This window comes from Zea mays, chromosome 5 (genome assembly GCF_902167145.1).
Source record: "Zea mays cultivar B73 chromosome 5, Zm-B73-REFERENCE-NAM-5.0, whole genome shotgun sequence".
NCBI lineage: Eukaryota > Viridiplantae > Streptophyta > Magnoliopsida > Poales > Poaceae > Zea > Zea mays.
The window spans coordinates 14,825,872-14,847,490 of NC_050100.1; the positions used below are offsets into that span (position 1 = coordinate 14,825,872).

General features: G+C 42.4%; 1 protein-coding gene and 1 long non-coding RNA gene across 3 annotated transcripts; both read left to right on the forward strand.

Annotated features, from left to right (window-relative positions):
• Positions 1-2,008: 2,008 nt before the first annotated feature.
• LOC103628026 (putative cyclin-dependent kinase F-2) lies at positions 2,009-3,082 on the forward strand. Its single transcript, XM_008648315.3, is given in 3 exon segments — positions 2,009-2,392; positions 2,394-2,448; positions 2,451-3,082. Coding segments are annotated over 3 exon segments (1,071 nt in total).
• Positions 3,083-7,202: 4,120 nt separating this feature from the next.
• LOC109939429 (uncharacterized) lies at positions 7,203-9,576 on the forward strand. 2 transcript variants are annotated; one of them, XR_002261884.2, is made up of 3 exons: positions 7,203-7,494; positions 7,629-7,739; positions 8,692-9,576. It is a non-coding gene; the product is annotated as an uncharacterized lncRNA (long non-coding RNA). The 2 variants fall into 2 exon arrangements; XR_002261883.2 differs by having other exon boundaries at positions 7,629-9,576.
• Positions 9,577-21,619: the final 12,043 nt, after the last annotated feature.

Sequence of the window (21,619 nt, forward strand, 5' to 3'; positions counted from 1 at the left end):
TGTCCCCTCGGTTTCCGAAACCACAACATCAACATTTATGGTTACTCATAAGCATTATGAGGAAGGAGCAAGTATAGATATGACTATTACATGTTCTCGTGGAAAGTTTGAGTCCATATGTATGTATACACATTTCGAATTACAATACTAATTCTTATAAAAACTGTTGACCACTTGTTTCAATATCTTATAGGTATACTATGCAATCATACCTTCAAAGTACTTAGTATGTATAATGTTTTTATTTTACCATCACAATATATATTGAATAGATGGACAAATTATGCGAAAAGATGTCTTATATTGATAAGAAAGGGAGTGAGAATGGAAACTTGAAAGTACATGCTACATGCATGTCTCGAATGGCAACATCTTTTGCATTGAAGTGTTGAGTGTAAAAAAATCACTACTTGTTTAGTTGGAGAAAGCATTGCAGAAGTCAGAATTAGAAGCAAATTATTCTCTAAGAAAGATGCGAAAAATGATGTTCCTATGGTTTCAACATATGCTACTATAGGTACAGTAAATAATACCATATCATTTAGAGTTCCTCAGTTCGGTAGTGAAATATGCAAAAAGTAGAAGAGCAAAGAATGTACTTGAAAAGAAGACAAGAAAGAAAAAGAAAAATTCTCGAGAAAAGGTACTTGTTACTGCATGAACTGTATTTTTTTTACCATCTCATGTTTTATTATATTTTTGCAAATATAATTCAGATTTAAATAATGTGCTTTGTATTTGTGAATTGTAGGAGAAGAACCAAGTAACAAAGGAGAGAATAGTAGCGCCAATATGTCGGTCTACTTGACGACCAGTGTGCCTAATTGCATGTAAGGTATACTATGTTATGTCCAGCATACGTTCTGCAACGACAGGCCTCCCTCCCATGTTATGCCGGATGTGAGCTTCAGTGATCTTGCTGGTACGAAATGTATAAAAGGCTTTTAAGGCTCTGTACTCAGTTAATATATGGGGGCAAGGTGTATTTTGCCAATCCAAATGATGCAAGAACGCTAACCGTGAGGCGTTTGATGATTACTGGGTTCACAACTGCAAGTGTCTCTCTCGCGAACCCTTTGTTAGTCCTCCAGCCAAACTTAAACTTCGGAGCCTTTTTCAACACATTTGGTTTTGTACCAAGATTTAGCCTTAGCCATGGTAAATCTTTTTCTAGTTCAGGCACCGGATTAACATAGAAAGATTCCAAAAAAATTGGGTTACCTGATTTGATGACATGTGGAAGGGGCGTCTTTAGCGGGTCATGGCTACCGTTCGGCAGAATGCTTCGAAGGAACTCGCGGAGGATCTTCTTCCTGATCTCTGTTATCAGTGGGTTGTTGGGTGAGAGCCCGAGGATATCTTCAAACGAATCGAACTCCTTTGGTGTGTCATCGACGAAAGTCCCCAATGTTGGAAGAACAGCCTCCATGATCGCCTTCAGCGAGTACCCAAGGAATTAAGTCCGACATCTTGAGATGCCCAAAGCGTTCGTCACGAGGGATGAAGATGTTCAGGTTCAGCATAAAAAGCCTGCTCTCCGAATTTGTGTCTGCGTAAAAGGTTTAACCCAGCAAGGATTTCAGCCAAATTTCTGGCATCCTTGTTTGGTATGGACTAGCACTAGCTGACTTGAGCTTACCTTTCTTTGTTGGGTGCCGGCCAGTTCTGCAGCGACGGGGATACGGGTGTTCTTGGCTGCCACCGAGGATCGGCCGAGCGTGGTTTTCTATAGCCTTGGAGTAATATAGTGCTGGCAGAAGTAAAACGTAGGATGATTATCTGATGTGCCCTCGTCGGACTTGCTTTTGCTTTAAGATTCGATCAGATGGAGATGTCGTTATTCCAGTTGCCCATTACATCTATCTAATCTAACTATCTTATCTAATCTAACGCAACGTTATAAGTATTCCATCTACAGTTCTACACCCTCGCTTTCTCTCGCATTACTCACATCCGTCACCGACGTCGTCCACCTCATCATCTCCTCGCCTCGTCCCCTGCGGCCCTGATGGCTGCCAGCGTCAAGACCGCTGCCGCCGTCTGCAACCCCACCGCCGCGGTAAAGCCAGGCCTGAAGCGGAAGCGCATCGCCGTGGGGAGCATGGACCAATACGAGTTCGAGGACACTTGCTGCCTCGGCGTGGGTGGCTTCGGCGCCGTCTTCAAGGCGCGCCACCGTGCCACGGGCCAGACCGTCGCCATGAAGCGCTACAGCCCGGCCGACCATACAGCGTTCCGCGAGGCGCGCTTCCTTGAGGAGGCAAGCTGCGGCGGCGCCAACCCGTTCGTCGTCGGCTACCACGGCGTCGTCCGCGACCCCGTCACCGGGGAGATGATCCTCGTCATGGAGTGCATGGCGGCCAGCCTCCACGATCTCCTCTGCCAGCGGCCCCGCGGGAGCCCGCCGCTGCCCGAGGCCACCGTGCGCGCCGCAATGTGGCAGCTACTTTCAGGCACCAAGAAGATGCACGACGCCCACATTATCCATCGCGACATCAAGCCCCAGAACGTCCTTATCGGCGAGAGTCATAGCGTCGTCAAAATCTGTGACTTCGGGCTCGCCATGTCCATCGACGAGCGCCTCCCGTACGCGCCGGCCGGCACACTGTGGTACCAGGCGCCTGAGATGCTTCTGGGGAAGCCCGACTACGACGAGAAGGTCGACTCCTGGTCCCTTGGCTGCGTCATGGCGGAGCTCATCAACAAAGGCAGGCCACTGTTCCAGGGATTCCACGACGACGGACAACTCTGCGCGATCTTCGATTTGCTCGGCGTGCCTGACGACAGCACGTGGCCGTGGTTCTCGTCCACGCCATTCGCCAGGGAGGTGATGCCGGAGCTGGATATGCAATTGCAACGGTGCAACCGCCTGCGCAATCGGTTCCCCGAGACGAAGCTATCCACGGAAGGATTCGAGGTGCTCAGTGGCCTGCTCACATGCAATCCCGAGAAGAGGCTGACGGCAGCCGCCGCGCTCAAGCACCCATGGTTCGCCAAGGTCGATGATCTGGAGCTACCAAAGAAAGAGAATCCTGCGTCGGCGTTGCCCAAGCGACAGAAATTGCGTGTTGTATTCGTATGACTTAGATTTATTGTGAGCACCGTGATGATGTAAAAATAGTCTATTATTGTTATAACAGATCAATCTTATAAGCTCCTTTAATGTAATATTGTGAGCATCGTGATGATGTCAATTGCATTATTTGATGAATCATTTTCGGCTATGCTTTTGAATGAATTCGATAAGTCTCGCTGTAATATAACCATCCGATGCATGCCTCTGAATTTTAGTAATTTCAGATCTGTTGGTTTCTAGCAGGAGACAGAACGAGCAATGAAGTGAAAAATCAAAATATGGGAATTTAGGAAAAGAAGATGGAGAGGCTACCGACGAAGTTGCAACAAGAAGGAGCCAACGAATCTTGATCATCCAAGACTACAGGAAGAACTAGAGAAAACCCTAATAAGTTCCTTAGCTACAATTGGTTAGGTCTGGATCAGCGAATGTAATTTTGATGTATACACCCTTACTGTGATTCTCGGTAATTTATAAGTGTTCAAATTTTGTCTGTCACCATAAATATCTGAAAGAGGATATTTATTTCTACCAATGATATTAGTCAAAATACTACTCTCTCCGTTTCAAAATAGTATTCGTTTTAGCTATTAATTTTATGTCTACATTAAAATGGATGATGACAAATCTATACACATATATAAAACACATACATCAATTATTGTAATTACCTAAAACTATATTTAATTTGGGGGCAACATGAGTACTTCATATGATCCTTTCCTTTGAACTGAATTTCATTCTAATAATTACAATTTATGAATAGATCAATTAAACTAATATGATTTTATGTGGAATATATTTATATATTACTATTTGTTATATGTGAGAGGTATTTATGTGTTACATTTCTACTGTATGAGTGCGAGCTGAAGATCGAGTGTGTTATAAATTATAGATTAGAAACATATTCCGGTGATATATAAAATCAATTTTCATCCCAACCTGTGAATTTTAAATAGGGTTATATCTAAACTTTGGAAAGTGGTGAAATGTTAAATTCGAAGCCAAATAAGCTACTCAATTTCCACCACTAGAATCCGGCACAAGTGCTCAGCGCTTTGGCGAGTGCTTTTTGTTGGGCACTCGACAAAGAATTGTTTGCCGAGTGCCACACTCGGAAAAGTAACACTCTCGCGACGACTACGTTTACCGAGAGTAAGACAGTCGGCAACAATCGCTTTGCCGAGTGTCAGCAGCCGTCTATAGCTAACGGCCATTACCTTTTTCGAGTGCCAGGCACTGGCACTCGGCAAAGAAGCTACTTTGTCGAGTGACGCATGGCTAACACTCGGTAAACCATGCTTTGTCGAGTGTTTTACTTTGACACTCGACAAAGTATATTTTTATTCTTTTCTTTTTTCCAACCAAAACTTTTTGTGGTGTGTTCCTACAGTATGTGGACCTACATGTTCGATTTTGGCACGATTATAAAACTGTTTTCTATAACTATTAAATTTTGTTCGTTTAATTGAATTTCTCGGATAATTCAGATTTGAACTGTAAGTCACTCGAAAGATGAAAACTTGCGAATGCAAAAATAATATTCATGTTATTTAGCACAAGTTAAGTTCTATTTCTGGAGAAGACCCGAATTTTTTAGCACCACGCTCACGAAACAAGATCGTGGACTTGCCATCCAGTTGTTTTAAAATTGTATAAAACATAAATAAAGCCAGAAAATCATGAAACTTATCCACACGTCATGATATTATATGTAGAGGATGTGATAAAAATTGAAAATGTTCCGTGAAATTTATCACGCGCTATTTGTAGAAACCTAGCCGGTACATTGAAGTTCTATGATTTCATGTGAAGGCCGGCTAAGTTTCAACACATAGTGCGTGACAACTTTCACGAAACACTTTCAAATTTTTATCAGCGTCTCTACATATGATATCATGACATCTCAACAAGTTTCATGATTTTTGGATTTTTTTGTGTTTTATACAATTTTAAAACCACCGGATCGCAAGTTCGCAGTCTTGTTTCATGAGCATCGTGCTTGGAAATTCCAATCTTCTCATGAAATAGGGCGTAACTTGTGCTAAATAACATGTATATCATTTTTGCATTCGCCGTTTTCCATTTTTCGAGTGACTTGCGGTTCAAATCTGAATTAACCGAAAAAATTTAATGAAACAAACAAAATCTAACAGTATAGCAAACACTTTGATAATTGTGCCAAATTTGAACATGTAGTATGTGTACTATAGAAAGGCAGTAGAAAAAGTTTGAGAGAAAAAATAAAAAATAAAATAAAAATCTACTTTGCCGAGTGTCTGATGGTGACACTTGGTAAAGATAGTCTATATCGAGTGCCTCACACAAGACACTCCACATGCCCCAGATCTGGCACTCGACAAAGTATATTTTTAAATTAAAAAATCTTTGCTGAGTGCCAGATCACAGGCACTCATCAAACACGATGAACTTATCATCACCGCGCACCCGCGGGCCCATTCATTTAACAAAAAACCGCCTCCGCGCAAGCTCACGCCGCCTATGGTGCAGTCGCCCACGCCCGCCCCTAGCGCCGTCCATCACCGCCGCTCGACTCGCGACCGCAGCCTTCCCGTGCGCCACATCCGCCTCGCCTAGGCAGCCACCGCCGGCGCCCGTCCCCGGCACCGGCTTCGCCATTGCCGCCCCAGCACCGCCAACTGCGCCCCCGACGATCTCCACGATAAACATCACTCCATTCTTCTATGAATCATGCACCACTACAGTCTTGTGTAGATCACCAATAATATTCAATAGAACCTACATGTTTATACACATATATATCTTATTAATTACATTCAATATAGAGTAAGAAAAATAAAATGTATACAAGATGACAATAACACTCACTAGTTATGAAAGTTATATGGGAAGAGTTTGTTCGGTGACGTTGTTTATCCAATGTCTTGAATATACTATTCTATGTTTGTTTTTTTATAGTGACCAACCATTGTTTCTTCATGTAAGATATATGGATCAATGGAACTAACATCAAAGATTATGTTTCTTTTATGGTAGACATCACTTATTAATGGATAGAGAGGGTACATCATTATTCTTTCGGATATACGGTTAGAGTCTCGTTGGGTTGTATCATACTCATTAATTACATGTGAATGAAAATATATTTGTGATTGACGACCATCGTGATGTTACTTTTATTTGCAGGTTTTGAAAACCTCCCCGTGCCAGTGAGGTGCTACCGAAAGTTTTTGTTGATAGACTTGTTTATTTTTTGCAGAGGTCTTCCTAGCCATTGTGGGTCTGCCTGCATCGCGTCGCTTCGCCACTGCACTCACCCGTCACAGCCCCGCTAGCCTGACTCCACCGCCACCCTAGCTAGGTATAACCTCGATTTCCGTTTCATGGCATAAATCACGTAACCCACTTAGGCGTCTCTCGTTCGAAAGAGATACGATGTAGATATGCAGATCTTTGCATATCTACAAATGTATCTGTTTCAGATTGTCCAAGTTTTTTGGATAGCCCATAGTTGCATACTACAACACATATGGCCTTTTGTGACAAATATCCCGTGACAACTAAGATTTTCGTCATGAGTCATTTTGTTTTATGACGTATTTTTTGTGCGAAAACAACCTTATGACGAATTTAGACTAGCGTCACTAATAATATTGAGAAAATGTCATAACACTAGCCAATGACCATATCATGATGAACATCTTGTAGTCTTATAAGATACAAGTGATAAACGTCATAAATATATGACAATACTATATTATCATAAGATATCACAAATAAGTAATAGTTTAAAATATCCATTCTGGTTATTAATAATTAATAGTATACATGTACAAAAATGATCATGATATTTAAATAGCAACCACACCATAAGGAAAAATTATGTCCACAAGATGAAGTTAAAAATGTGTTGATAAGAAAAAAAGGGAAAAATATTCTTCAAAAGGTTCGAACTCAAAATCTTTTATCATAAAAAGTTTATTGTCACTACAATAATAGCCAAGTGTATCTAAAAATATAGAATTTAAAGTAGTATTAGCGTTTATTATGTCTAGCAATTCCCTTCTACAAACGATTCATTCCCATCATATACTATCGTCCATAACCCTAACCTAGCCAATTCATTCCCAGCAGCAGTAGCCCCATCCTCCTCGTTGGTCATCGTCGCCGCCACACAGCCTCGCCCCCGACCCCGCCCGACGCCAGATGCATCCAATCAGGAGGTCAGCACCCCCGCCTAGCACTAGCCGCATCCAGCCTGGCGGTTAGCACCCCACCTCGCTCTAGCCTCCAGCCTGCACCTACAGGGGCCCCACCGGCAGCGCCCCTTCCTGGCAGCCAACCACATTCGGCTAGGCGGTCAATGCCCCTGCTCGCTGCCCATGCCACACCGGCAGCCGGACAACCACTGCTTCACTATGCTCCAGTAGATGGTGCGACGCCCCCATCCCTCGCTCTCGCTCTTCCTGGCTCTGATCTGATCCACCTGTTGCGATAGGGTATGAGTGACGAGTGGCACTCGATTTGCCAAGTTTGGATCTGATTTTCTTGTTGTCGACTTGTGCAGCTCGATTGCTTACCGGCGATGGTGCAGTCCATCGTCTCCATCGACAAGATTTGTGCCATGCTTGAGGTATTAGGCCATACGAGAGGGTATGTTCAATTATAGTTGTTTCAGGTAATTGTCGTATACATAACTTGACTTGTGGATTGGGAACTTTCAAATTTAGTTGTCGTAATTTATTTCTTCTTTCAGAGAAACTGAATACTATTTTTTCTATGTCCGACATTGCAAGGGACCCTGGCATTATTTACTATGAAGATAGAGATATGAGATCATATATAAAATTACCCAATACTAGTTATTGTTTTAACTGCATCTCTTATTTAATTCCAGCGTTATCCTTATACCGGTACTCCACATGAAGGTGAACATCGTTCTGCTATGTAAACCTTGGTTAAAAATCATCCAATATTTTTATAAATTGAAATATTATTAACAGTGCAGTCTTAGTAGGGGCTTCTAAACATAAAGCATTAATAATATGTAGAATCACATATGACTGAACAAGCGATCTGAGGTGCTGATCACAATAATAGGGCTTAGATTGTAAGTGGTTTCCCATGCCTAACTTGTTTACTACAATTATTATCATACCATCTACTTTTCTCTTGCTAGCTGGCTATATACAAGCCTGCAACACATTCTTATGACACTAGCAGAGTAGCAGGTCATTAAATTAGATATCTGTACTAGAGTCTAAAATCCATTCAAATTTTAAATCATATACTTTCATGTATGGATGGTGTTTGCAGTGCAAACATGCATGTTTATGTTCCACAGAATCATTTTACCTGACATAGCATGTTGAAATTCCTATACTTTCTTGTTGCAGTAATCTATTAAGGCATTGATTTCCTTCAGTCGTGTGTTTCCATTCTCTGCTACTAGTTTTAGAGAAGTTCACTAATATGTTTAAAGTTCTAATGGTTACCTAGACTAGTCCAAGTAGAGTATACATATTGTAGTTCTACTTCATTGAATAGTAAATTCTTGTATCTGATGAAATATTTTCTTTCTTGTTTCCATCTACAACATATTTATGATTCATTCTCATTTTCTTTTGCAGGTTCATGGAGCATGATTACCACATTGGCTAGCGGCACAATATGCCTATGTATCTAATATTTAATAGTGTAATTGCTATGCTCGTGTTCTCTCATTGCTATATTTGTCATCATCTGTAGGAGGTTGTCTTAGGTCACTAGAATCAACATGGGAAACCTGTTGTGCAGAATGTTTTGTAGTATGTTTTGCATAAGGTTCCTCTTCATACTACTTGCTTTTCTTTCCAATTTCAAAATGCATTACACAAATAAAATTACCATTTATATGTCTATGTATATAATATTTCAGGCATAAGAAAAAATAGCATATGCAAAGAAATGGGTCAAACCTCATGTTTGAGATTACTAAGATGGTAATGCCCATTTGTTCATGTAGTTCAATTTATTATGTTTTATCTTTGGCTGACAGTTGGCTAACATTATTACTTTCTATGATTGAATAAATGGATTCCTGTTAAGGAGAAATTGGTTGTCCTCAAGAAAATGTAGAACCTTATGTACAAAAGATATCAACAAGATGTTAATAAATTGAACCTCATATTGAGACTACTAAGTTGGTAATGTCCATTTGTTCATGTACTTTAATATCTTTTGTTTTATTTTGGGCTTATAGTTGGCTGACATTGTTACTTATGATTGAAGAAATGGATTTCTATTAAGGAGAATTTGTTGTCCTCAAGGAAAATGGAGAACCTTATGTACAAATTGGTTGTCTTCAAAATGTTGGTCTTGTAGCTGCAAGCCTGCAACAAAGAGAATAAACAATTGTGGTGATGCTACACATGTAGAAGTAGCAAGGTTGGTCTTGTAACTCCCTATTTGATTGTTGATGAATGATATCTATGATATATATTGCTAAGTGAAAGGGAAATAGGCTTACACCTTTTCCTAATTGATTTTGGTGGTTGAATTGCCCAACACAAATAATTGGACTAACTAGTTTGCTCTAGATTATAAGTTTTACAGTTGCCAAAGGATCACAACAAACCAATAAAAAGACCAAGAAAGGGTTCAAATCAAGAGAGCAAAAGACAACCCAAAGGCAGCCCTGGTCTGGCGCACCGGACTGTCCGGTGCACCACCGGACAGTGTCCGGTGCACCAGGGAACCCAACTCTAAACTTGCCACCTTCGGGAATTCTGGGAGCCACTCTGCTATAATTCATCGGACTGTCCGGTGTAGCATCGGTCTGTCCGGTGTGCCAGCGGAGTAACGGCTACACAGCGCCAATGGTCGTCTGCAACGGAACAGTAAAAGTGAACAATGCGCGCCTGCACGCACAGAAGTCAGAGCAGCGCCAGAAGGCGCACCGGACAGTGAATAGTGATTGTCCGGTGCACCACCGGACTGTCCTGTGGCCCACATGTCAGAAGCTCCAACGGTCAGAACCCAGCGGCCGGGTGACGTGGCTGGTCCGGTGCGCCATACGACAACAGCCTCCACCAACGGCTCTGTTGGTGGCTGGGGCTATAAATACCCCCAACCACCACACTTCAATGCATCCAAGTTTTCAGCCATCAAACCTCATACAAGAGCTCTAGACTTCATTCAAAGACACAATCAAAGAGATCAAATCCTCTCCCAAGTCCAAAGATCATTCCAATCAAATAGTGACTAGTGAGAGAGACACTTGTGTTCATTTGAGCTCTTGCGCTTGGATTGCTTTTCTTCTTCCTTCTATTCTTGTTTCCGACTCAATTGTAATCAAGGCAAGAGACACCAATTGTGTGGTGGTCCTTGTGAGGACTTAGTGTCTCGATTGATTGAGAAGAGAAGCTCATTCGGTCTAAGTGACCGTTTGAGAGAGGGAAAGGGTTGAAAGAGACCCGGTCTTTGTGACCACCTCAATGGGGAGTAGGTTTGCAAGAACCGAACCTCGGTAAAACAAATCACCGTGTCATTCGTTCTTATTCGCTTGTGATTTGTTTCGCCCTCTCTTTCGGACCCGACTTTAATTCTAACGCTAACCCCGGCTTGTAGTTGTGCTTAAACTTTATAAATTTCAGATTTGCCTATTCGCCCCCCTCTAAGCGACTTTCATTTGGTATCGGAGCCCGGTACTTCATTAGAGCTTAACCGCTCGAAGTGATGTCGGGAGATCACGCCAAGAAGGAGATGGTGACCTACGAGAAGCCCGCCACAAGCCACGGGAAGGCTCCATCAAAGGAGTCCGGCAACAAAAAGAAGGAGGGATCCCCTTCACGCATTAGGACGCACAAGAGTGGCGAGAAGAAGAAGAAAATGAAGAAAGTGGTCTACTACGAGACCGACTCTTCATCGCCTTCTACATCGGGATCTGACGCCGCGTCCATCACTTCTAAGCGCCAAGAGCGCAAGAAGTATAGTAAGATCCCCCTACGCTATCCTCGCATTCCTAAACATACTCCATTACTTTCTGTCCCATTAGGCAAACCATCGACATTTGACGGTGAAGATTATTCTAGGTGGAGTGATATGATGAAATATCACCTAACCTCACTCCACAAAAGCATATGGGATGTTGTTGAATTTGGAGCACAGGTACCATCCATAGGAGATGAAGATTATGATGAGGACGAGGTGGCCCAAATCTTGCACTTCAACTCTCAAGCAACTACTATACTTCTCACCTCTCTAAGTCGAGAGGAGTGTAATAAGGTGCAAGGGTTGAAGAGCGCAAAAAAGATTTGGGACGTACTCAATATCGCGCACGAAGGAGATGAGGTGACCAAGATCACCAAGCGGGAGACGATCGAGGGGGAGCTCGGTCGATTTATGCTCAACCAAGGAGAGGACCCACAAGCCATGTACAACCAGCTAAAGACCTTGGTGAACCAAGTGCGCAACCTCGGGAGCACAAAATGGGATGACCATGAGATGATCAAGGTTATTCTTAGATCACTCGTATTTCTTAACCCCACTCAAGTTCAATTAATTCGTGGTGATCCAAGATATAAACTAATGTCTCCCGAGGAAGTGATAGGAAAATTTGTGAGCTTTGAATTGATGATCAAAGGCTCCAAGAAAATCGTCGATCAAGGTGCCCCCTCCACACCCGAGGTGCAACCGGTCGCATTCAAGGCGACGGAGGAGAAGAAGGAAGAATCTACATCAAGTAGACTTCCCATCGACGCCTCCAAGCTCGACAACGAGGAAATGGTGCTCATCATCAAGAGCTTTCGCCAAATCCTCAAGCAAAGGAAGGGGAAAGATTACAAGACTCGTTCCAAGAAGGTTTGCTACAAGTGTGGTAAGCCCGATCATTTTATCGCTAAATGCCCTTTGTCTAGTGATAGTGACAGGGATAACGACAAGAAGGTAAAGAGGAGAGAAAAGAAGAGGTACTACAAGAAGAAGGGCAGCGATGCCCATGTTTGCCAGGAGTGGGACTCCGACGAGAGCTCCACCGACTCCTCCTCCGACGAGGACGCCGCCAACATAGCTGTCACCAAAGGCCTCCTCTTCCCCAACGTCGGCCACAAGTGCCTCATGGCAAAGGACGGCAAAAAGAAGAAGGTAAAATCTAGAGCTTCCACTAAATATGCAACTTCTAGTGATGAGGCTAGCTCTAGTGATGATGAGGATGTTTTACTCACCCTTTTTGCCAACTTGAACATGCAACAAAAAGAAAAATTAAATGAATTGATTAGTGCTATTCATGAAAAGGATGAACTCTTGGATAGCCAAGAGGACTTCCTAATTAAAGAAAACAAAAGGCATGTTAAAGTTAAAAATGCTTACGCTCTAGAGGTTGAAAAATGTGAAAAATTAACTAGTGAGCTAAGCACTTGCCATGATGTTATTTCCAACCTTAGAAATGAGAATGCTAAATTAATTGCTAAGGTTGAGAATTTAAATGTTTGTGATGATTCCCTTGTTAGTCTTAGAAATGATAATGCTAGTTTAATTACTAAGATTGACAAGTTGAATGCATCTCTTTCTAGTCTTAAAGTTGAAAATGAAAAATTAATTGCTAAGGCTAAGGATTTAGATGTTGCAATGTTTCGATTAACAATCTTAAAGATGAGAATGGCATTTTACATGCTAAGATTGTTGAACTAAATTCTTGCAAACCCTCTACATCTACCGTTGAGCATGTTACTATTTGCACTAGATGTAGAGATGTTAACATTGATGCTATTCATGATCACATTGCTATGATTAAACAACAAAATGATCATATAGCAAAATTAGATGCTAAAATTGCTGAGCATGAGTTAGAAAATGAAAAATTTAAATTTGCTCGTAGTATGCTCTATAGTGGGAGACGCCCTGGCATTAAGGATGGCATTGGCTTCCAACAAGGAGACAATGTCAAGCTTAATGCCCCTCCTAAAAGATTGTCTAACTTTGTTAAGGGCAAAGCTCCCATGGCTCAGGATAACGAGGGCTACATTTTGTACCCTGCCGGTTATCCCGAGCACAAAATTAGGAGAATTCATTCTAGGAAGTCTCACTCTGGCTCACATCATGCCTTTTTGTATAAGAGTGAGGCATCTAGTTCTAGGCAATCCACTAAAGCTAAATTGCCTAAGAAGAAAACTCTTATTGCATCAAATGAGCCTAGTATTTCATTTAAGACTTTTGATGCTTCATATGTGCTCACTAACAAATTAGGCAAAATAGTTGCCAAATATGTTGGGGGAAAACACAAGGGCTCAAAGACTTGTGTTTGGGTACCCAAGGTGCTTGTTTCTAATGTGAAAGGACCCAAGACCGTTTGGGTACCTAAGAACAAGGCCTAAATTTGTTTCGTAGGTTTATGCATCCGGGGGCTCAAGTTGGATCATCGATAGCGGGTGCACAAACCACATGACAGGGGAGAAGAAGATGTTCTCCTCCTACGAGAAAAACCATGATCCCCAAAGAGCTATCACATTGGGGGATGGAAATCAAGGTTTGGTCAAAGGACTTGGTAAAATTGCTATATCTCCTGACCATTCTATTTCCAATGTTTTTCTTGTAGATTCTTTAGATTACAATTTGCTTTCTGTTTCTCAATTATGTAAAATGGGCTACAACTGTCTTTTTACGGATATAGGTGTTACTGTCTTTAGAAGAAGTGATGATTCAGTAGCATTTAAGGGAGTGATAGAGGGTCAGCTATACTTAGTAGATTTTGATAGAGCTGAACTCGACACTTGCTTAATTGCTAAGACTAACATGGGTTGGCTCTGGCACCGCCGACTAGCCCATGTTGGGATGATGAATCTTCATAAGCTTCTAAAGCGAGAGCAAATTTTAGGACTAACCAATGTTCATTTTGAGAAAGACAGGGTTTGTAGCGCATGTCAAGCAGGAAAGCAAGTTGGTGTTCATCATCCACACAAGAACATCATGACGATCGACAGGCCGCTTGAGCTACTCCACATGGACCTATTCGGCCCGATCGCTTACATAAGCATCGGCGGGAGTAAGTATTGTCTTGTAATTGTGGATGATTATTCTCGCTTCACTTGGGTGTTCTTTTTGCAGGAAAAATCACAAACCCAAGAGACTTTAAAGGGATTCCTGAGACGGGCTCAAAATGAGTTCGGCTTAAGGATAAAAAAGATTAGAAGCGACAACGGGACGGAGTTCAAGAACTCTCAAATTGAAGGCTTCCTTGAGGAGGAGGGCATCAAGCATGAGTTCTCTTCTCCCTACACACCACAACAAAACAGTGTAGTGGAGAGGAAGAATAGAACTCTATTAGACATGGCAAGGACCATGCTTGATGAGTACAAGACTTTGGATCGGTTTAGGGCCGAGGCGGTCAACGTCGCGTGCTACGCCATCAACCGGTTATATCTACACCGAATCCTCAAGAAGACATCATATGAACTCCTCACCGGTAAAAAGCCTAATGTTTCATATTTTAGAGTCTTTGGTAGCAAATGTTTTATTCTTGTTAAAAGAAGTAGAAAATCTAAATTTGCTCCTAAGGCTGTAGAAGGCTTTTTACTTGGTTATGGTTCAAACACAAGGGCATATAGAATCTTTAACAAGTCCTCTGGACTAGTTGAAGTTTCTTGTGACATTGTGTTTGATGAGACTAACGGCTCTCAAGTAGAGCAAGTTGATCTTGATGAGCTAGATGATGAAGAGGCTCCATGCGTCGCACTAAGGAACATGTCCATTGGGGATGTGTGTCCTAAGGAATCCGAAGAGCCTCCACATGCACAAGATCAACCATCTTCCTCCATGCAAGCATCTCCACCAACCCAAGATGAAGATCAAGCTCAAGATGATGAAGATAAGGATCAAGAAGATGAGCCACCTCAAGAGGACGGAAATGATCAAGGGGGAGATGCCCATGATCAGGACAAGGAAGATGATGAAGGTCCAAGACTGCCACACCCAAGAGTCCACCAAGCAATACAACGAGATCACCCCATGAACACCATCCTCGACGATATTCAAAAGGGGGTAACCACTCGATCTCGTGTTGCTCATTTTTGTGAACATTACTCCTTTGTGTCTTCTATTGAGCCATACAGGGTAGAAGATGCATTAAGGGATTCGGATTGGGTGTTGGCGATGCAAGAGGAGCTCAACAACTTCACAAGGAATGAGGTATGTCTTTTAGTTCCACGTCCTAACCAAAATGTTGTAGGAACCAAATGGGTCTTCCGCAACAAGCAAGATGAGCATGGTGTGGTGACAAGGAACAAAGCTCGACTTGTGGCCAAGGGATATTCACAAGCCGAAGGTTTGGATTTCGGTGAAACCTACGCACCCATAGCTAGGCTTGAATCAATTCGTATATTACTTGCCTATGCTACTTACCATGGCTTCAAGCTTTATCAAATGGACGTGAAGAGTGCCTTTCTCAATGGACCAATCAAGGAGGAGGTCTATGTTGAGCAACCTCCCGGCTTTGAAGATAGTGAGTACCCTAACCATGTCTATAAACTCTCTAAGGCGCTTTATGGGCTCAAGCAAGCCCCAAGAGCATGGTATGAATGCCTAAGAGATTTTCTTATCGCTAATGGCTTCAAAGTCGGAAAGGCCGATCCTACTCTATTCAGTAAAACTATTGCAAAAGATTTGTTTGTATGCCAAATTTATGTTGATGATATCATATTTGGGTCTACTAACAAATCTACTTGTGAAGAATTTAGTAGGATCATGATTCAAAAATTCGAGGTGTCTATGATGGGGGAGTTGAAGTATTTCTTAGGATTTCAAGTGAAGCAACTCCAAGAGGGCACCTTCATTAGCGAAACGAAGTACATTCAAGACATACTCACCAAGTTTGGGATGAAGGATGCCAAGCCCATCAAGACACCCATGGGAACTAATGGGCATCTCGACCTCGACACGGGAGGTAAATCCGTAGATCAAATGGTATACCGGTTGATGATAGGATCTTTACTCTATTTATGTGCATCTCGGCCGGATATTATGCTTTCCGTATGCATGTGTGCACGATTCCAAGCCGATCCTAAGGAAGTTCACCTCAGGGCCGTGAAACGAATCTTGAGATATTTAGTTTATACTCCTAAGTTTGGCCTTTGGTACCCCAGGGGATCCACTTTTGATTTAATTGGATATCCCGATGCTGATTGGGCAGGGTGTAAAATTGATAGAAAGAGCACATCAGGGACTTGCTAGTTCTTGGGAAGATCTGTGGTGTCTTGGGCTTCAAAGAAGCAAAATTCTGTAGCTCTTTCTATCGCCGAAGCCGAGTATATTGCCACAGTCCATTGTTGTGCGCAATTACTTTGGATGAGGCAAACCCTTAGGGACTATGGTTACAAATTGACCAAAGTTCCTCTTCTATGTGATAATGAGAGTGCAATCCGCATGGATGATAATCCCGTTGAGCACAGCCGCACTAAACACATAGCCATTCGATATCACTTTTTGAGGGATGACCAACAAAAGGGGGAATCGAGATTGCTTATATTAACACCAAAGAACAATTGGCCGATATCTTTACCAAGCCATTAGATGAGCAAACTTTTACCAAACATAGGCATGAGCTAAATATTCTTGATTCTTGGAATTTTGATGATATTTTTGCACACATAGCTCATTTATACCTTTGATCATATCTCTTTCATGTACTATGACTAATGTGGTTTTCGAGTGGATTTCAAGCTAAGTCACAGATTGAAAGGGAAAAGGAGTCTTCGGCGAAGACAAAGGCTTCCACTCCACTCCATCGAATTATTCATCCTTCGCCGTCGCTCCACACCGCTCTCAAATTTGGTATAATCTTCACTCATATATTATTTACCATAGGGGGAGAAAGTAGTTAAAAGGGCTTATATTTCACTCACAAGTATCCGTTTTTGGCAATTCATGCCAAAGGGGGAGAAAGTATTAGCCCAAAGCAAAAGGACCGCACCACCACCAATTTCAAAAATTTAGTCTTTCAACTTGTATTTAAAGAAGTGTTTTCAAATTGGTATCTTATTTTGATACAATTTCAAATTGGTAAAACCTCTCTTAAAATTAATATCTAAAACCCTCTTGAACACTAAGAGGAGGATTTTATTGAGGGGGAGTTTTGTTTAGTCAAAGGAAAAGCATTTGAAACAGGGGGAGAAAATTTCAAAATCTTGAAAATGCTTCTCAAAAACTTATTCATTTACCTTTGACTATTTGCAAAAATACTTCGAAAAGATTTTCCAAAAAGAATTTGCAAAGACAAAACAAGTGGTGCAAGGGTGGTCCAAAATGTTAAATTAGAAGAAAGCATCCATGCATATCTTATGAAATGTATATTGGTTTAATTCCAAGTAACCTTTGCACTTACATTATGCAAACTAGTTCAATTATGCACTTATATATTTGCTTTGGTTTGTGTTGGCATCAATCACCAAAAAGGGAGAGATTGAAAGGGAAATAGGCTTACACCTTTTGCTAATTGATTTTGGTGGTTGAATTGCCCAACACGAATAATTGGACTAACTAGTTTGCTCTAGATTATAAATTTTACAGGTGCCAAAGGATCACAACAAACCAATAAAAAGACCAAGAAAGGGTTCAAATAAAGAGAACAAAAGACAACCCAAAGTCAGCCCTGGTCTGGCGCACCGGACTGTCCGGTGTGCCACTGGACAGTGTCCGGTGCACCAGGAAACCCAACTCCAAACTTGCCACCTTCGGAAATTCTGGGAGCCACTCCGCTATAATTCATCGGACTGTCCGGTGTAGCACTGGACTATCCGGTGTAGCACCGGACTATCCGGTGTGCCAGCGGAGTAACGGCTACACAGCGCCAACAATCGTCTGCAACGGAACAGTAAAAGTGAACAGTGCGCGCCTGCGCGCAGAAGTCAGAGCAGCGCCAGAAGGCGCACCGGACAGTGAATAGTGACTGTCCGGTGCACCACCGGACTGTCCGGTGGCCCACATGTCAGAAGCTCCAACGGTCAGAACCTAGCAGCCGGGTGACGTGGCTGGCGCACCGGACAGTGTCCGGTGGCGGACCGGACTGTCCGGTGCGCCATACGACAGCAGCCTCCACCAACGGCTCTATTGGTGGTTGGGGCTATAAATACCCCCAACCACCACATTTCAATGCATCCAAGTTTTCAGCCATCAAACCTCATACAAGAGCTCTAGACTTCATTCAAAGACACAATCAAAGAGATCAAATCCTCTCCCAAGTCCAAAGATCATTCCAATCAAATAGTGACTAGTGAGAGAGACACTTGTGTTCATTTGAGTTCTTGCGCTTGGATTGCTTTTATTCTTCCTTCTATTCTTGTTTCCGACTCAATTGTAATCAAGGCAAGAGACACCAATTGTGTGGTGGTCCTTGTGAGGACTTAGTGTCCCGATTGATTGAGAAGAGAAGCTCATTCGGTCTAAGTGACCGTTTGAGAGACGGAAAGAGTTGAAAGAGACCCGGTCTTTGTGACCACCTCAACGGGGAGTAGGTTTGCAAGAACCAAACCTCGGTAAAACAAATCACTGTGTCATCCGTTCTTATTCGCTTGTGATTTGTTTCGCCCTCTCTTTCGGACCCGACTTTAATTCTAACGCTAACCCCGGCTTGTAGTTGTGCTTAAACTTTATAAATTTCAGATTTGCCTATTCACCCACCCTCTAGGCGACTTTCACTAAGTATATGTGATGACCATTAATTGTTGTTTAATTATAATGAGTTGTGCCTTTTGTGCTATGTTGGCATGGGTGATAGTTAAAAATTAAAATGGCCTTGGTTGGCCAAATGTTGTGATGAACAAAAATGTTTGTAATAAACAAAATCGTCATGGTATGAATGCCACGTGAAGGCCTTGTCTTGCCATGTCATGTGAGTGTTTATTTTTGTGACGTTTTTATCCTACGTGGAGGTATGTTGTGGCATTTTTTGGAGATTGTTAATGACGAAAGAAGTGTGTCACAAAACTATGACAACGAACAATGTGTCACTAAATTTATGACAAAAATCCATGAAACTTCATAGAACATGTAATGCCACGCATGATAGGTGACGAAGTAATTTTTGCCATAGAGATGTCATAAACTTCAAAATATGACATAAATTCAAGGTATTACGACATAAAGGAAATGTTACAGAAGGTGACACATGTTGTAGTAGATGGTGTTAGTTTCCATGCTCCACTCCGATCCGGGACAGAGTTTCGACATCACCTCCCTGTTGTTCTCCAGACAGTACACTCTCACTGCCAGGATGTGTATCCGAAAAACAGCGAGGACATGCTGCATAAACTCTATCTTGGATCGGAGTAGAGCACGGAAACTAACCCCGTCTACGCAACCACGGGTGGGATTAGGACCTATCCTCGCCTATTATAAGGTAGGAAAATAGTGTACATGCATTCCATGTTTATATTAAACTATACTCAGTTATATATGTTAGAGGATGGAGGACCATGGGTGGATGTACATGGTCCATGTAGGAAGGAATGATGTCACCCCTGAATGGACTAGAAAGTCTGATGCTTTTGTGGAACAGGCATTTGGCAAAGCTGCTAAAGGAGCGAGTCTAGTCCCATGCTCGTGCAGCAAATGTTCCAACAGGAAAAGAAAATCAAAGAAGGCCATGGTAGAACATATTTGGAAGAATGGATTTACATCAGACTATACTCGATGGATCTTCTATGGTGAAGCGCATCGTACGAGAGAGGAGGTGTTGAGACAACGCGTTGAGGATTATGATGTTGATGTCGGGGTAGCGAATATGTTGAACGACTATCATGAGTCACAATTCACCCGAGGATGTACGGAGGACGAGCTAGAGCCGACAACAAAGGTGTTCTACGACATGTTTGACGTGGCATAGAAGCCCCTTCATGGCCAGACAAAGGTTTCTCAACTGGATGCCATTGGACGTGTAATGGTGTTCAAGTCGCACTACATCATGAGTCGAGACACATTCGATGGTTTGTTGACAGTTATTGGCAGCCTGCTTCCGGAGGATAATGTTCTGCCAAAGCATGTACGAGGCACAGAAACTCCTTCGTGCACTCAAGATGACATATGAGCAGATACATGCTTGTTCGAAGGGCTGCATGCTATTTAAGAAACAATACACAGAGGCAAAGTATTGTCCGAAGTGTAAACGTCTAGGTTCATGGAGATAGACACTGGTGATGGACATAAGAGGCAGCTCGACATCCCCGTGACAATCCTACGCCACCTCTCGTTCATACTGAGAATCCAGCGTCTATACATGAACGAGGAATCTGCGAAATAGATGACATGTCACAAAAATGGCAAACAATACAATCCTGACAAGATGGTGCATGCATACGATGATGAAGCATGGAAACACTTTGAAGTCATTCACCATGAGAAAGTTGAATAGGCTTGTAATGTACGTGTTGCGCTGGCCATAGATGGGTTCAATCCCTATGGAATGATTGTTGCCCCGTACACATGTGGGCCCGTGTTTGTTATAACCATCAATCTCCCCCCGGCGTATGCTTTCAAAGATAGAACATAGTTGTGTCGTTCATAATTCCTCCACACCCGGGAATTAAAATGGGCATGTACATGGAGCCTTTGATTGATGAATTGGTCTGTGCTTGGGAGTAATGGGTATGAACGTATTACCGAGCTATGAAGACAAACTTCAAAATGCATGTTTAGGTATCAGTACTCCATGCATGACTTACCGACGTATGGGCTATTCTGCGTCTGGTGTATTCACAGTAAGTTCCCATGCCTTGCAAGGAAGCTCTTAGATTCATTTGGTTGAAGAAGGGTGGCAAATATTCTCCATTCGATAAACATCGACAATTTCTCCCTCCTTACCATCCATTCCACCCAGATATCAAGAACTTTACGAAAGGTGTCGTAGTGACAAATCGCCCACCTGCAATGATGACTGGTGCCGAAGTTCATCAACAGATAGATGGTCTCGTGGCCAATCCAGAAGGTTGTTTTGTGGGATATGGTGAGAAACATATGTGGACACATAAGTCGGGTCGAAGTACTACAGTGGATCAAGATGTTGATGTTCCCTGATGGGTATAAAACTAACCTGAGTAGGGGTGAACTTATCTACTCTACGAGTCTTAGGGATGAAGAGTCATGACTTCCACATATGGATTGAACGGATTCTTCCGGCGATGGTTCAAGGTTATGTCCCTGAGCTTATCTGGCTAGTGCTTGCAGAGTTGAGCTATTTCTTCCTTCAGCTTTGTGCAAAAGAGTTATCTTGGACCGTGATTGTAGACTTGGAAAGATTGGCACCTGTGTTACTGTGTAAGCTTGAGAAGATATTTCCACCCGACTTCTTCAATCCGATGCAGTATTTGATTCTTCATCTCCCTTATCAGATATGAATGGGGGGCGTGCAGGGACGTTGGTGCTATCCAATCGAGGGATGTCTAAATACTATTTGAAAGAAATGTAGAAATAAATGAAAAATCGAGGCTTCCGTTGCAGAGGCATACATTCTAGAGGAGGTGTCAAACTTCACAACAACTTACTATGGTGACAAACTACCAAGTGTGCATAGTCCCCGTCCTTACAATGATGGCG